Source organism: Sciurus vulgaris (genome assembly GCF_902686455.1).
Source record: "Sciurus vulgaris genome assembly, chromosome: 10".
Classification (NCBI taxonomy): domain Eukaryota; kingdom Metazoa; phylum Chordata; class Mammalia; order Rodentia; family Sciuridae; genus Sciurus; species Sciurus vulgaris.
Window position 1 is genome coordinate 128,865,182 of NC_136470.1, and position 18,643 is coordinate 128,883,824.

Here is an 18,643-nt window from a genome sequence, read left to right on the forward strand (position 1 = left end):
TTTCATTGACAAAAATCAACTTAAAAAATACTCATGATGTGAGTTTATACTGATATAAATTTCCTGAAAATCAACTTATCAACTTGACAATGCCATCAAAACCCATAAAAATGTTGCTATCCTAGGACCTCAAAAATTTCCTTTTTGGGCTCTACACTGAACAAACAATCAGAAATGAGAATAAGTATAAGTGTATCTAGATGTAATACAACAATAAAAAATGAAAATAACCTTAATGACCAACCAAATAGTTAAAAGCAACTACTAAAAAGGTATCTTCAGAGAATATTTAATAATGTGGGAATAATTTTAAATGAAAAATATGAAATTATCAATGTAATTCAAATGTATTAAAATATGCTTGACTGAAGGTATGAATTTTAATTTCCATTTTATGTTTCTGTATATTTTAAAAAATATTTTCTCATTAAATATATTAATCGACTTAAACATTACACTAATAATACAAGAAAGTTTTTGGTATTAATAGTCTTTATATTTTGGATTAAAACACTTTGGAAAAAAAATCAGTTGCCAAACAGTTTATTTGACTTCATAAAGAAACACATAGCTAATTCTTTGCTCTTAAGCATATTAGTCACTTCATTTCATATGGTAAATATCTTAAAATATTAAATGAGGTATTCTGCTACACTCTCTTTTTTTAAAAAGTATCAAAAATTACTAAATCTAGGGCTGGGGATATAGCTTAGTTGGTAGAGTGCTTGCCTCACAAGCACAAGGCCCTGGGTTCAATCCCCAGCACTGGAAAAAAAATTATCTAATACTTCTACTATATATCAACATTAAATAATCAATGTCATATAAAATGGTTGAAGACACTGTCGTGATTAATACATACCTTTGATACAGCTGTCATCATCCACATTGCTTGCTGAGGATAGGCCAGAAACACTTTGGCTATTATTTCCATCAAGACAACAAAAACTTCATCATAAGAATGACAAATTCGAGAGATTAATTGTGAAAAAGCAGTCAAAAACTGATATGGTGCTAACTGGTTTGTGTGCTCCGTGATAACCTTATTTATTTTAGACAAGTCATTTCTCATTTGCACACGATCAGAACGGCCAGCTAGAAAAAAGTTTGAAAGACCGTAAGAAAAAAGGTCTATTAGTTCATTTCCCACAAGAGAAATTGTTTTTCAAAAAAATAGCTTTAAAATATATCATTCCCATGCCCAAAATATATCATTCCAAAGCACTTGTCAATTTGTGAAGAGAGTTGTCTTCCAAGTAGGAAAAACATTTAGGGCCAAGGGCCATTAATTTTCACTATTCATTGTAACTTTTAGGGTTAAGTAATTATTTTGCTTAAACTGACGTTTTTCAATGTGTGTTAGGTTCATGGAGAAATGATCAGAATTTAATTACAATTCAACTACTTTAACAGTCTATGATCTATCTTTTCCTTCCTTTTTCATTTTCCTGCCCAAACTTATATATTAATAACCAAAATAATTCTTAGGGCTAGGGATATAGCTCAGTTGGTAGAGTGCCTGCCTCGCAAGCACAAGGCTCTGGGTTCAATCCCCAGCACCGCAAAAAAAAAAAAAAAAAAAAAAAATAATAATAATAATTCTTAGCTTTTTAGAATATTAGACTAAAATTTAAATCTGATTAAAGTCAAATCTGACTTTAAAACAAAGTTATAATTCTTCCTAGTCCCTTAAAATTTTTATATTAAGAGATGTACCTTTTTCCCATTCGTAGGCCTTAGCACCAAAATCAAGCCACAGTGATAACATTCGAGGCATTGACTGATATATGAACTGATTTCCATACTGTAGAGATCTACAATTATATAGATAATAAATGTTATTAACATGATGCTCTTTCTGATGTTACATGAGTTCAAATGTAAAGATTTAGCTTAGCCTGTATGAATACATAACAACAAATCTTACTGTTATATATAATTATAATGCATAAATAAAAAGGAAAAATCATTTCTTTTAGCAGAAAAAAGGTGAAGACTTAAACCAATAATTTCAGTGTTTTATATATATATATATATATATATATATATACACACCTTTTTCACAAAATTATGGTATCAATATATCTTCCTAGGAGAGGTTATTTTTGACTCTTGCCTTCTTTTTTTCTTACTATATTCCTCACTTAGCTCTCTATTGCCTGTATCAAAAATTGTACAGGTTTCAAGTTAGTCAAATTATCTTTAGGATCTGTGCCTTCATTTGCATTTCATGGCCATAAGCTTAGGTCAAGTACATTCATTCTATTTGATTACAATAATTTAGTCACCCCAATTCTACATTTCTTCCCTTCAATAAATTCTGGACTAAAATTTTGGCTTTATTATGCTTCTCTGTTCAAAAACAGGAATTGACAACCTATTATTAAGACTATGTGAATTACTTTGCTGTTATTCAAATATCCAGTCCTTTATCTCTGGAATTTTCCAGTCTTAGTCTCTGGCTATTTACCAGTATACAACTTTCATCTAGTCTAGTTTCCTCACCATTCCATAAACTAACACGCAAGCCTGTTTTCTTGTCAAATCTGTGAAAAATTAACATTCTTTAATGAAAATAATTTTTGAGGCCTAGACATCAGTTTATTTTAGCCAAAAACATTTTATTGTGGCAAAATAAACATAACATGAAATTTGCCATCTTTGCCACTTTTTTTTTTTTGTCTTGTTTTAACCATTTACTAAAATCTTCTTTGGTTCAGGCACTCTGAGAAATATTTTTTTAATTTTTTTTTTTTAGTTATACATGACGGCATGCACTTTGATACATCATATATAATGGAGTATAATTTCTCATTCTTCTGGTTATACATGATGTGGAATCCCACTGGTCATATAGTTATATATGAACACAGGGTAATGATGTCTGATCTATCCTACTCTCCTTCCTACCCCCATACCCCCTCCCCTCCCTTCACTCCCCTCTACCTAATCTAAAGTAACTCTATTCTTCCCTAGCACCACCCCCATCTTTACTATTTTTAAGCATACAGTTCAGCTGTACATTCACACTGTTACACTTTCACTGTTGTGTAACAATCGCCACCATCCATCTTTAGAACTTTTTCATCTTTTCCAACTGAAACTAGATCCCATCAAACACTCCCCTCTCCCTTCAGTCCCTGACAATCATTATTCTGCTTTTGTTCTATATGAATTTGACTACCCTAGGGTACCTCATTTAGGAGGAATCATATAGTATTTGTCCTTCTTTATTTCATTTAGCATATTTATGTCCTCAAGGTTCACCCATGTTGTACCATGCGTCAGAATTAAATAATAATCCATTGTATGGATATACCACATTTTGCTTATCCATCTGTCCCTTCATGGATGTCTGGGTTGCTTCCATCTTTTAGCTTCTGTGAATAACGCTACTATGAACATTGGCGTACAAACCTTTTTGAGAGTTGGGCAGGGACAGTTTTGTGACACAGAAATATATGTGCTTTTGTGATGCTCTACAAGAGAATGAGGGGATTTCCCTCCCTTATTACTTACCACCAATTAAGAAAGCTGGCAGGTTTTTTTTTAAAGGTATACACTGTGATTTTTTTTTTTTGTACCAGTATTGAACTCAAGGGTGCTTAACTACTGAGCCACATCCCCATCCTTTTGTATTTTTAATTTTTTTCTAGTGTTGATTTTAATTTTTTAAATTATTTTTTTATTGTAAACAAATGGGACACATGTTGTTTCTCTGTTTGTACATGGAGTAAAGGCATACCATTTGTGTAACCATAAATTTACATAGGGTAATGTTGTTTGATTCATTCTGTTATTTTTTCCCTTCCCCCATACCCCTCCCAACACTCTTTTGCCTCTATACAGTCCTTCCTTCCTCCATTCTTGCCCCCTTCTCTAACTCTAAATTATTTTTTCATTCATTGTACACACATGTATTTTTTATTTTGAGACAGGGTTTTACTAAATTGCTTAGTGTCTCGCCAAGTTGCTGAGGCTAGCCTCAAACTTGAGATCCTTCTGCCTCAGCCTCCCAAGCTGCTGGGATTATGAGTATGGGCCACCATGCCTGGCTACTATGATGTTTTTAAAAAAAACATTTTTATTTATTTAAATTGACAAACATCTCAATAAGAGCCATTGTAGCTGAGTGCAGTGGCACATGCCTGTTAATCCCAGCTTCGTGGGAGGCTGAGGAAGGAGGAGGATCATGAGTTCAAAACCAGTCTCAGCAAATTAGCAAGGTCCTAAGCAGCTTAGGGAGACTGTCTCAAAATAAAATATAAAAAAGGGCTGGGGATGTGGCACAGTGGTTAAGTGCCCCTGGGTTCAATCCCTGGTACCTAAAAATAAAAAGAGTCATTGTAGCAAATTTCCATTTCTGATGTTTAATGATATCAGCATTTTTCATATACCTCTGTTGGCCATTTTAAGTCTTCCTCCAAACAACGACTATTCAGATCCTATGCCTACTTTAAAATTCAGTTGTTTTCTTAATACTTAGTTGTTCTGACTTCCTTACAGTTTGGCTATTAACCCTTTTTCAGATGTATGATGTGCAATTATTTCCTCCCATTCTACAAACTACCTCTTACTCTGTTGATTATTTCCTCAGTTGTGCAGAAGGTTTTTAGTTTGATGTGATTTTGTCTATATTTGCTTTTGTTGCCTGTGCAAGAAAGGCTCAGAAACAAAATTCACTGCCCAGACCAGAATTATGGAGTATCCCCTGCTTTTTCTTTAATCCATTTTGAGGTGACTTTTTTATAGTGAGAGGTAAGGTCCAATTTCATCCTTCTGCATATAGATATCCAGATATCCAGTTGTCCCATTTGTGGCACCTTTGCAGAAAATCAACTGACCATAAATGTGTGGATTTATTTCTGGGCTCTCTATTTTGTTCCATTGTCTATATGTCTGTTTACATTACAGTACTATGTAGTTTCAATTATAATTTTATAGTGTATTTTGAAGTTGGGTTGTTTGATGCCTCCAGCTTTGTTCTTTTTCCTCAAAACTGCTCTGGCTACTTGGGGTTTTCTGTGGTCACTGGTTTCATATGTATTTCAGGATTTTTTTTTTCTATCTCCACAGAAAAGGCCATTGGAATTTTGATAGACTGCACTTAATTTATGAATCACTTTGGTAGTATGGACATTTTAGTAACATTTAATAATCTATGAACACAGAACATCCTTTGATTTATATTTGTCATCTTCAATTTCTTTCAGCAATATTGCATAGCTTTCAGTGTATGTCTTTTATGTCCTTGGTTAACTTTATTCCTAAGTATTTTACTATTTTGGTAGCTATTGTAAGTGGGATTTTTTTTTTTTTTTTGGTTTCTTTTTCAGGTACTATATAAAAATGCTAGTGATTCTTTTATATTGATTTTATATCCTGCAACTTAACTAAACTCATTTATTCAAACTAACAGCTTTTTGGTGGGCCCTTTAGGATTTTTAATACATAAGATCATGTTGTCTGTAAACAGAAACAATTTAACTTTGCTTTTTCCAATATGGGTTTCTTTTATTTCTTTTCCTTGCCTAATTATTCTGCATCCTTGTCTTATTCCTTATTTTAGAGGAAAATCTTTGAACTATACATATGTATATACATAATTTTTTTTTTTCTTTTCTTTTTTTTTTTTGCAGTACCAGGGGTGCTCTGCCACTGGTACATTCCCCACCCTTTTTATTTTTTAAAATATTTTTCAGTTGTCAATGGATCTTTTTAATTTATTTATTTGTATGTGGTGATGAGAATCGAACCCAGGACCTCACACATGCCAGGCAAACGTTCTACCACTGAACCACAACTCCAGTTCCCCCTTTTTATTTTCTGAGACAGGGTCTTGCTAAGTTGCTCAGGCTGGTCTGGAACATGCAATCCTCCTGCCTCAGCCTCTGGAGTTGCTGGGATTGCAGGTGTGCACCATCACACCCAGCAGCTTTATACTTTTCACCATTTAGTTTGAACTTAGCTGTGGGTTTGTCATAGATGGTCTTTTTATGTGGGGCACATTCCTTCTATCCCTAATCTTTTGAGAGTTTTTATTCTGAAAAGAAATTGAAATGTGTCAAATTTTTTTTCTGCCTCTGTTCAGAAGATCATATGCTTTTTGTCCTTCATTCTGTTAATGTGATACATCATATTACAGATCTGCATATGTTGATCCATCCTTGCACTCTTGGCATAAATTGTACTTATCATGATGAATCTGAGTCATTTTTGGTGGGGGGGGTACTGGGGATTGAACTCAGGGGCACTCAACCACTGAACCACATCCCTAGCCCTATTTTGCATTTTATTTAGAGACAGGGTCTCACCGAGTTGCTTTTGCCAAGGCTAGCTTTGAACTCACGATCCTCCTGCCTCAGTCTCCCAAGCCACTGTGCCTGGCAAATCTGAGTCCTTTTAATGTGCTGTCAAATTTAGTTTGCTAGTATACCTTCTTGATGACATTTATCAGACCTCTGCAGCAATGCAGTGCAGACACTTATTTTTTTTCCTTTACTTTTTAAAAATTTTAGCTGATACACAGTTATACCTTTTTTTTTTTTTTTTGGTATTAGGATTGAACCCAGGGATAATTTAACACTGAGCTACGTTCCCAGTCCTTTTTATTTTTTATGTTGAGACATAGTCTTTCTAAGCTGCTGATGGTCTTGTTAAGTCACTGAGGCTAGCCTTGAAACGGCAATCCTTCTGCTTCAGCCTCCTGAGGTGCTGGGATTATAAGCATATGCCAACATGCCTGGCTGAAAAGAGAGATACTTTTGAAATCAGTATCTTGAATTTTAAACTCAAGATTGCCCAAAACCCGTGATTTCTGGACATACTGTTTCACTTCTGTTATCTTGGCTAATATGAGAAAAATATTTCTGTTGATTGTATGATTTATTTTGATATCTATTCATATAGAATATATAAATTATTTAAATGTACTATGTACAAATTATACCATGTACAAATTATTTAAATGTTTTATACACTTATGGTTTTTCTCCCTAATTAAACTGTAGCTCCTTGTGGGTGAACATTGATACTTAGTAAATATGTCAATAAATAATTTATTTATTTTTAATAATTTATTAATAATGATTAGTAAAATTAGGTTCGGATTTTATAAAATTTTAAATTCATTTATGGGAAAAAGTCTTGACCAAGTCTTGCTATCCTAATATCACTAGAGTAAAACAAATATTGCTTTAATTATTGAAAAGTCATAATACCTGATAACAGGCAATTTTAATAGATTTATTGCTCCTAAGTAAGCTAAGTAAGCTTTTTGTTGCTGTGATCAAATTACCTGACAAGAACAACTAAGAGAAGGACATGTTTACTTTGGGCTCATGGCTACCTCATGGTGGAAGGATGTGGTGGAGGAAAGCTGCTCAGCTCAAGGAAGCGGGGAGGGAGGGCACACAAGTATGTGTGTAGGAAGCCAGGGACAAAATATTCCCTAACCACATGTCCACATGACCTACTTCCTCCAGCCATGCTCCATCTGCCTACAGTGACCACTTAGTAATCCATTAAAACTCACCCACTGGACAGATTAATCCACTGATTAGGTCACAGTTCTCAAAATCTAATCATTTCACCTCTGAACATTCCTGCATTGTCTATCCTTCCCTCCCCTGGCTTCTTTCCTTTCCTGGTACTGAGAATTGAACCCAGGGAAGCTCTGCCACTGAACAAAGACTTTAAAAAAATTTGGGGGGGATAGGGTTTTGCTAAATTGCCTGGAACTTTGATCCCTCCTTAAGTCACTGGGATTACAGGCATGTACCACCAAGCCTGGTTGGAATTTTAAAACATGTATGCATGTATTAATATTTTGACTAAGAAAGTTATTTTTAAAAGTAAAGGAGCTGGACATAGTGGCAAATGCCTATAATTCCAGCAGTTCAGGAGGCTGAGGCAGGAAGATGGCAAGTTCAAAGCCAGCTTCGGCAAGGCCCTAAGCAATTTAGCAAGAGCCTGCCTTAAAATAAAAAATACAAAATGGGCTGGGGAGTGGCTCAATAGCTAAGCATCCCTGAGTTCAATTCCTAGAACAACAACAACAAAAAAGTATAAGGAAAAAATCTGAACTTCATCTAAGGTTACAGATTGAATAATGGTAAAGCAGAAAACATTTTGAATATGCTAAGAAGTGTGTTAACAATTATTCTGATGTATTTAATAGGCAGATGTGCAGTTCTCACACTCACCTTCCAAAATGAAGGACTATATACCGGATAAGATCACCTTGCTTCTCCATTTTGTTGTCTGTTACCATGGGCATCAATTTGTCATAATACTTGGCAAGATAGAAATGTCCATCCTCCCACTCTGGGAGGAACAAGGTGACATCCTATAAAAGAGAACACAAAATGCTCACCCAAGAAAACTTCACACTGCTGGGAAGTAAGCGTGAATAGATTTAAGGATCCTATTCACACTTGGTGTGAGGCCCACACCTAGCTGAAGTTGTTGCCTGTAACTTCAGTTTGCTATATAATATTCCATTATAGAAATGTGCTAATTTACTTAGTCTATAACTGAACTGAGTGTTACTTACACTAAAAAACCTAGAAAAATTTATTTTATAAACATTCTTTTACATGTTGCATGGGGACACACTGGTTTTTATTATATTCTGGATATGAGCCCCTTATTATTTTTATGTGTTACAAATATCTCCTAACCTGTGGCTTACCTCTAATTTAAAATAGTATTTCCTGATGAAAAGAAGTTATTGTTTATTTTATTGTTATGGGTTTTGGTCTGTTTAAGAGGTCTCCAGGCTGGTAGCCCAGTGGTAGAGTTCCTGCCTAGCATATGCAAGGTCCTGCACTTGAAGCTCATTTTTGTTTATGGTACAAAGGGATTAAGTTTGATTTCTTTTTTTCCCTGTAAGATATCCAAATGATATAACACTGGTTTATTGAAGACTATCCTTTACCAACCTACAGTATCACCTGGAACCTGTCTGGGCTCTCTCTCCTATTTTACTGGGTTTGTTTAACCTTATATGAATAAACTACCATTTTAATTATTCTACCTTTAATAAGTCTTGCTATGTATGCTGGTTATTCTCAGTTTGCTTCTACAGTTATACTTGCCACCCTTAAGCCTTTTCTACCCTGCTCAGGGTCCCACAAGATTGACATTGATGATTTATATCAATTGGCCTTTTGGCATCTTGTGAGGTTCAGGCAATGGGAAGTTGGGACAGGAGGATGGTGAAGTCAAAGTCTTTTTACCCTATGGTTTGTTTCCTCCCTGATAGTTTCCAGCTGACAGAGGCCATTTTTCTTCCCCTGAAGTCAAGTTCTGGTCCAAATGCTTTCTTTAGAGATTCCAGCAAATACGTTTCCCTTTTATTCCTTCATATCTGGAAGTAGAAATGGTTCACTGCTATTGCTAGCCATGGGAAGGATAGTTTCACTATCCCTTGTTGGTTTCCTCTACTTTCTGCCTACACCCAATCTCACATAATATTGTAAAGACTGCCTCAGATAGATGGACTAGAACTGACATATGTGACAGCTAATGCTATGTGGGATTGGGGCTTAGATTCTAAATAGAAAAGGGATATTATTGATACAACTGGTGACATTTATTTCAAAATAAAAATTAAAGAATAAAGGTGGTAGAGAGAAAAGAATTCTAATTGTCAATTACCTGTTAGCATTTGATGAAGATTATATTAAACCTTTAGCTCAATTTGTAAAGAAATGACATCTTTGCATTATTGAGTCTTCCCATCTATAAGTGTGCTATAATCCCAAATTTATTTAAGTTTAAAAAAAATTCCTCAATAATGTTTTAGGTTTTTTCCCCCTGTAGAGGTCTTATACACCTTTTGTATAACAATCTTTTGTGCAATTTCATATTTTTTATATTATTCTAAATGGTATCTTTTAAAGTTCTATATCAACTTTTCTGAGGAGTAATTTTTATACAATTTACACATTTTAAGTGTATAGGCTTTTAGCAAGTATGTATAGCTATGGAATCATCACTGCAATCAAAATAATGAACATTTTTAACTCCATGGAAAGTTCCTGTGTGCATCCATCTCTTGCCACCGATCTCTTTGTACCCTCTAATCAGGCAAATACTGATGTGATTTCCAGCAATATAAATTAGCTTTGCTCATTCTGAAATTTCAGAATTTTGTATAAACAAAATCATACAAGTAGGTATTCTATTATGTCCTTCTTTCATTTAACACATCTGTGATACTAATCTATATTGTTGTATGTACCAATACTACATTTCTTACTGCAGAATTGCATTTCATTATACAACTTTACTGCAGTTTGTCTATCCATTCTTCTGTGAATGGATACTTGGCCAGTTTCTTTTTTGTGAATTACGTTGCTATAAACATTTGTGTATAAGTTTTTTGATGGACATGTAACTATTTCTCTTGGGTAAACACACCTAACAATGGAATGGCTAGCTCATGTGTCAGGTGTTCTATTGATTTTTCATATTCCCATCAGCAATGATGAGAGGTCCAGTTATTGGAATAATAGGTACTTCTAGTCTTTTAGACATTAGCCATTCTAACGTGGTGAACTGGTTATCTCATTGTGGCTTTAACTTGCATCTTCCTGATTAAACATGTTTTCACATACATTTTAGTTATTTGTATATACTGTTTAGAAAGTATTTATTAAATTGAGCTCTTAGTTTTAGTGTTCTTTATAATTTAGATACAAGTCCTCTGTTCTTAGAGGAAATACATTATTTCCCTCCAGTCTATGGTTTATATTTTCATTTTCTAGATAATGTCTTTTCATAGTAGGTTTTAACTATGATGGCTATCTAATTTATTAGTTTTTCTTTATGGCTAATACTTTTTATGATCAAAGAAACATTTGCCTATCTTAAGGTTTTAAATGTTTCATTCTATTTTCTTAATCTAGAAGTTTATAATTTTAGTTTTTCAGTTTAGGAATACAAACTGCTTCAAAGTAACTTAAGGTAGTAAGGCAATAGAAAAGATTGTTTTTTTCTCACATAAGATTTCCTGCTATTCAAACACTAGATACTTGTATATGGTATGCTTTAAATTATTTTCTTGCTGATGGAAACAAAACTGAATTTTTTACATACTGTTATATCAAGCAAACTTATTAAACTCAATATTTCTAATAATTGATCAATAATCTTTTCAACTTTCTAAGTAAAATCATTTCTAATTAAAAAATATTTAATTTTTTCCCCTGATTCTTGTATCTTTTATTTCCTTTTCTTCACTACTACACTGGCTATAATCTCCAGTAAGTGTTTAGAAGGACTGGAATGAGTGGGCATTTCATATTATTCTCCATCTCAAAATGAAGGCTTTCAACATTTTACTGTAGAGTAAGAAGTTGTACGCTTTTTGGATATACTCTCAACCTTAGTGAATAATTTTCTACTCCTAATTTACTAAGAGTTAAATTATGAGTGGATACTAAAATTTCTCAACTATTTTCTGCATTTACTGAAATGATTATGATTTATCTCCTTAATTTTGTAATATGGTAAATTACACTGATTGATTTTCATTTGATCACCAACTCTGTACCCTGAATAAACTTAAAAAAATACTTTGTTTAGGGCTGGAGTTGTGGCTCAGTGGCAGAACTCTTGCCCAGCATATGCGAGGCACTGGATTTGATTCTCAGCAGCACATAACGAATAAATAAAATAAGATATGGTGTCCATTTACAGCTAAAAATATTTTTTTAAAAATTTGTTCAGGAATGTTGAATCTATGCACCTAAGTGGACTATAATTTTCTTTTCGTGGAATGTTGTTTTTAGGTTTTGTTATCAAGGCTATCCAGAATTCTTAAAACTAGCTGGGAAACGTTTCCTCTTTCCCCTATTCTCTGTGAAAGGGTTTGAAAAAAATGTCTATTATTTCTTTTTAAAATATCTGAGACAATTCAAGAGTGAAGACCATTATCCTGGAATTACATTTGTGGTAGGCTATTTGGTTTACTTCAGCAATTAGAGAATTATTGAGATTTCCTAGTTCTCCTTTGCCAATTTTGGTAAGTTCTAATTTTCCCCCTAGGAATTTATCATTTACAAATTTTCAAATGTGTTGTGTTAGTGATGTCCACATTCTCTTATAATGTTAGTAAGATATGTAATAGTAATAGAGATGCTCTTTACTCATTCCAGACATTAGTTATTTGTGGCTTCTCTCTGTTTTGTTTGTTTTTTGCTTTTGCTGTGTTGGAATCCAACCCGAAGCCTCATGCATGACAAGTGCTCCACACTGAGCCACATCCCAGACCTGTTTTCTATTCATTTTTTATATTAATTTACTTCTTTTGTCCTCTAAATTCTCTCCCCTCTCCTGAAACTTTAACCACAAGCAATTTATTATATGGACTTCTGGGGCTTATTTTTAATCTTTATCTTTTTTCAGTCTCTTTTTCCTGTCTATGATTTATGTCTTAGTTTCTTTTCCTGTGTCTTCAATTTTACTGATACATTCTTTTGCAATATCAAATTTATTGTCTATCTCATTTTATTTTTCTGGGATAGTTACCTAGAAATGGCTAGGTCACTTGATAGGTATATATTAATTTTTTACCTTCCCATAGCAATGATGAAAGTTGCAGTTCAGTTAATAAGTATTTTTTCATTTCAGATATATATTTATATAAAGAATTCCATTTGAGTAATTAAAAGAAACTGCTCTATTAAGATATAACTCACATATTATGTAATTCAAAAGTCAAAATTCATGCTTTTCTTTTTCTTTCTCTTTCTCTCTCTTTTTTTTTTTTTTGGTGCTGGGGATTGAACCCAGGATTTTTCAATACCTTTCCACGTAGGAAGGTAAAGTTTATAAAGTGTGGCTTTATTTTTTCCTTTATGTTTTCTTTGTAATTTCCTCCCTTTTAGTTCCTTTTCTAATTTCTCTGAACTAAATACTTACTTCTTTATTTTTGACTTTATTTTCTTCTAATACATGCAAGTAAATTTTTAAATTCCTTTTAAGAATGGTTGTAGAAATATCCTGCAGGTTTTGATGTCATAATTTTACTATCATTCAATTCAAAGTATTTTGAATTTTCCATTGCAATTTTTTTTAATTGAACCCTGGGTTAATGAGAGGTATATCTCTTACAGCACAATCTTATAAATCTTAATACCTAGTATGAAGTTATATATTGTTTTTTTTTTTTTTCAAAAATTTCAGGCTAGGATGCAGTTAACTTTGGGTGAGGATATGATTAGTGGGGTGAAAGGAAGGGGTTGTGGAGTGTCGCCAAGTCTATTTCTTGACCCAGCAGATGGTTTAATGAGTGTATGTACTTTATGAAAATTTCTAACCTGGGTGGTTTCATGAATATATTCATGATAATTCCACGTACGTATGCTATATACTCATTAAAAGTCGGTTTTCTGACTATTTTTATACATGTGTACATGGATCTGAAAAATCACTTTATCCACTTTAAAAATGGCTTCTAAATGAAATTACATTATACATGTACTTGCCTTATATTTTTTCATAATTGCATTGCTTTCAAAGTTAGCAGTTTCTTCCATGAAACGACCCACAAGCAGTGTAGCTCGACCATGAATTAACATGTTCTTACTCTCAGTTGGGGTTTTATTTTCAGGAAAACATAATTCAACACCCTTTTGAAGAACAATAAGTGCCTGGTGAACATCGCCCTAAAAGAAAAAGCCAACAACAAGCCTTTAAATTTAAGAATATTAAAATATTCCTATTTTTTGAATTTAAAGTTCATTAAATATAGTTAGGTATAAATCCATTGGTAATTTCATATTTATTTCTCATTTCCCTCTATTAATGAAAAAATTCTACAAAAGAGAGCATTGATTCATACAGAATTCATATTAATTCATTTACTCATTCATTTTATAATTAAAGTGGAGGGAACTGAAAATATATGTAGATGATTTAGAATAATGATCATAAATAAGCTGAAATAATTGAACTAAAAAAGTTCCTAGATGTAGCTGGACACTGGGGAGCATCCCTGTAATCCCAACAGCTCAGGAGGCTGAGGCAGGAGGATCATAAGTTCAAGATCAGCCTCAACAACTTAGCAAGACTATGTCTAAATAAATAAATAAATAAAGGCTGCAGAAATGGCTCTGTGGTTAAGCATCCCTGGGTTTGCTCCTCAGCACTGGAGAAAAAAAAAAAAAAACATACTCAAGTGAAGAAACAAACTATATAAATATGTAAAATAATCAAACATTATATTAAGTACTATAACAGGGAACTATACCTGAGTATTAAAGAGGACAGATAAGGGAATTCCTTCAATTTAACTAAAGACACAAGAAAACAAAGGACAGCAGCATTCAGGAAAGGTTATCAATGGGTTGGGGGCAGTGCAGTGCAGGGATCTGAATTAGGTTTTAAACAATCTGTGACAATTTTCCTGGTAGAGGATTTAGTGAAGGACATTCTAAGAAGAAACAATGGTTTTAATTGAGAGAAAAAGTAGGTATAGATAGTCCCTTACTTATGATTTCCACTTAAAATTTTTCCGACCATATGATGATGTAAACGTCACACATGTTCAGTAAAAACCACACTTTGAATTTGAATCTTTCCCCAATCTGGAGATATGGTACCATGATGTTGGGCAGTGGTAACAAGCCACAGCTTCCAATAAGTACATGATCATGAGGATAAAAAATTGATACTCTATAGTATACAACAATCCCCCCTTATCTGTAGGGAATATGTTCTAAGACTCCCAGTGCATGCCTGAAACTGTGGATAGTACCAAAACCTATATATACTGTGTACTTTCCTATTCATACATATCTATGATAAAAGCTTAATTTATAAATAAGATATAATGAGAGAATAACAGTAACTAATAATAATGGAGAATAATTACAATAGACTGTAGTAAAAATTACTCAAATACATCTAGGGTTATTAAGAGAATAACAATAAAGAATAATTATAATATACTGAACTACAGTTATTTAAAATTTATGATATTTATTTCTATAATTTTCCATATAATATTTTCAGATAGAGGTTATATGTGAGTAATTAAAACCTCAGGTAAATGAAACGATGGAAAGCAAAGTCAAGGATAAGAGTGTGACTACTGTAATACTGTGCTGCCAAGTGGTTATGTCTGGTAGGTTAGGTATAAATGCACTTTTGATTCAAGGTATTTTCAACTTATGATAGGTTATAGCCCAATACATCCATCATAAGTTGAGAAGCAGCTGTAGTCTGGTTTATCTGAAGCCTAAAGCATCTATAAGAGTGTGACAAATACAGTTGGAAAGGTTGGATGGCATTTGATTGGAAAGGGTCTTGGGTACTTTCTAGGGTCCAGATTTAATCCTAAAGGTATGAAGCATATTTTGAAGGGTTTAATCTTTTTGAAGGAGCAACAAATTTCAATGGGCACTTTGGAAAGATCACAGACTGCAGAAATATACGTGGAGGAATTGTGAGATCCTAAAAAAGGGTGTTAATGTGTTAGATGATGGAAATAATAAGGGCATGGATCAAAACAGTGGAAACAAGGAAGGAGCGGACTCAAATATTTCAAAGGTTGAAAAGCAAAGATTTAGTCTACAATTGGTTGTGAAAAGTGAGGATGAGGAAGGAGTTAAAGTTGAGATTTGTTTTATGAGAGGATGGTAAGTGTCTTATTCAGAAAAATAGGAAACATGGGAAGAGAAATTGGCAGTAAGTACTAAGAGAATGAGCATTTTAAAACAATATTGAGTTTAAGCAATGTACAGATTAGCACCACTCATAAAATGATCAGGTATCAATAAATCCAGGCTGAATTATTACTTTCCCAATGCAAGAAACAGGTCCTCCCCATTCATTTCTCAGCTACCACAAAGTTATTACAATGTCACATGGTAACAACTACATTTGCCCAGTATTAATTTTAGAAAATGCTATCAATTCTAGACTAGTGACAAGCACAAAAAGATATTTAAGTAGCAGTCATTTAAACATGCGACATAAACTCTGTAAGTAGTTCAGATATTTAAAAACTTACCTTCCTATTGCTATTGCTTTAATATGGGATTTCTAGGGACTAGATACTAGGCCCTTCCTGACATACTAGAATAGAAGTGAATTTTGACAGTAATACTGGCAAGGTCACACAGAACAGTGTTAATTCACTTAACAAGTATTTATTGAGTGCCTACTAACATGCCTTTTGTACATTCAGAAGATTAAAAATAAAGAAAGAATTGGTCATTCTCCCCAGGAAAAATGTAGGACAGGTGAAAACAGAAAGAACTACACTTTCAGGCTTGAAATGGGAAGATATTTGAAGATTATTAGATAGAATAAACCATTATTCCCAGACTTCGGTAAATAAGTAATGAAGAGAAATGACAGAAAAAGAAGGTTCTCATTTAGATTAGGAATCTTCTACAGTTGGGCTTGTGTGGGAAGTAAATAACTCCCTAACAGAATGTATATCTGATGACATTCCCTTGGCCATTACCTTGGACCACAGCCACTTTGCCCTTTCCACACAGAGTTCGGCAAGTCGTGATTCCCCTGCATTAAGGAGAGCATTGTAGGCTGTCTGGTGGTGGCCAGCCTTTCTAGCTACCCTAGCACTCTGTAGCCAGCATTCTCCAACCATTTCATTGTAATCTGGTCTAAAGGAATGTGACAAAACATGGGAGAAAGAACATTTGTAAGTGTATTCAACAACTTAATTAAAGTATCTTTTCCCAACACAGAACCTTCTCAATGCACTATTTTAAAGGGATCAACGATCAATTTGTCCAGAAAAAAACCCTGATTTTAATTTTCTTACAGTATTTCATTTTTCTCTCTTATTGGCTTATATTGGAATCTTTCCAAGATATTTTCTAAGAGTTAAAAAAAGATAAATGGCATATAAAATTGATTAAGTTCTACATTTGCTTCAAATACACAGTCTTGTCTGTGAAAATTAACCTAGAAAATCAGTAAATAAAAATATTTCCAAATAATATCCAAATATAACACTAAATTTAAGATAACTGACATTAAAAAAAAAAGTAATACGAAAAACCTTTTGTTGAGGCTTAATAAAGCCCTCCGGAGTGCCAGGATGGGCTCCTTGGCTCTGTAGGAATTCTGGGTCATTTCTAGTCGAGCTACCCAGTTTAAGGAGTCTTCTTGAGAATTGTCACCTGCAGACTGTTGAAAAAGTGGTTTGATGCTATGCTCCAACTCACACAACATGTGCAATCTGAAGACAGAGATAGTTAAAATGTTGTCATATTCAGTTTTAGTAATCTCATATGTAAAGCATGCATGTATGTATGTACTGTACTGGAGAATGAACCCAGGGGCATTTAGCATCTCACTAAATTAGTGAGAATGGCCTCAAACTTGTGATCCTCCTGCCTCAGCCTACCAAGCTGCTGAGATTACAGGCCAATATCAATGTGCCTGGCCTACAGCATGTACTTTAAATCAGTCATGAAGTAATTAAAATGTGCAGTTTTCTTTGGTATAACTTTAAATATATCCTTCATATATAAATAGTATCTTTTATATCTTTGATATAAATTGAGTATAAACACCAATTTATACTAGTTAAAATATATAGTGCTTTGTTGTGATCCCCAAATTATTATGAATTAAAGGGTATAGAAAACTAAGTTCAAATGAAAATCAGACTTTACTACGTATATGGAAAGAAAACATGGATCCATTATAAATCACCATGAAATCTTTGCGTATTGCTAGTTCTAATGAGAGCGGGCCTGGCATAGTAGAGGTCAGTAAAAAAAAAAAATATGTAAATGAATGTAGTTTTAATTTTTTTTGCTAAGAGTGATGGAAACCATGATACATTTACACTAACTTCCCCCCTTATATAACAGTACCTATGACTCAGTGTTCAAGGTACAAGGATATTGTTGAGTAGCTACAGAATGAAATTAAATTCAGTTGTTCAATCCAATCTCTGGTTTCATTAAGATGTTACCAAAGGGGTAGATACAAAACAGACCAATTTCTAAATTTAAAAAACAATCAAACAAACAAAAACCTTTATTATACTTTAGATTATCTTTTAGATTTTAGTTTAATTACAACACTTATTTTTTTCATTTTTGTTCATTTAATAGGCCTAAAATGTTTACCATCATTTTCTTCCTCACCTCTGAACATTCTTTCCTAGTAATGTAATGTCTAACGTGTTTTTCAGGGGGAAGCATCAAAAGCATTTCTAAATGAGAAGGAAATGGAACCAACAAGTACCGAGTACCAGTGTGGCAGGTACAGCAGATGTCTAGATTAACTGCGTTATTTATATAGGAAGTAAACTATGATATTATAGGAGGATTAAGCTTTTTGAACCCCCGGGTGCTTAACCACTGAAGCACATCCCCAGTCCTTTTTATTTTTTGAGACAGGGTCTCTCTAGGTTGCTTAGGGCCTCTCCAAGTTCCTGAGGCTGTCCCTGAACTCGTGATCCTCCTGTCTCAACCACCTAAGTTGCTGGGATTATAGGTGTGTGCCACCACATCTGACTATTTTTGTTTTTGTTAGCCCCATAATTGCCATTTCAATTAAAAAGGATGCATGTTAGAATATTTTGAAAAAAACTATTTAAAATATTTAAAAAAAACTATTGGGTGGTAGGTTAAAAAGTTATTTT

The 18,643-nt window shown here is 33.5% G+C and overlaps 1 protein-coding gene across 4 annotated transcripts in view; it reads right to left on the minus strand.

Moving 5' to 3' along the window:
• Positions 1 to 18,643, minus strand: part of ATR (ATR checkpoint kinase) — a 104,888-nt gene that overhangs the window by 20,667 nt on the left and 65,578 nt on the right. For all 4 annotated transcript variants that reach the window (XM_079101068.1, XM_079101066.1, XM_079101067.1 and 1 more), the window contains 6 exons: positions 17,045 to 17,224; positions 16,484 to 16,643; positions 13,497 to 13,676; positions 8,205 to 8,347; positions 1,717 to 1,814; positions 863 to 1,095 (listed from right to left, as the gene is read on the minus strand). In XM_079101068.1, coding sequence (XP_078957194.1) covers positions 863 to 1,095; positions 1,717 to 1,814; positions 8,205 to 8,347; positions 13,497 to 13,676; positions 16,484 to 16,643; positions 17,045 to 17,224 — 994 coding nt within the window. The remainder of the gene's footprint in view (positions 1 to 862; positions 1,096 to 1,716; positions 1,815 to 8,204; positions 8,348 to 13,496; positions 13,677 to 16,483; positions 16,644 to 17,044; positions 17,225 to 18,643) is intronic.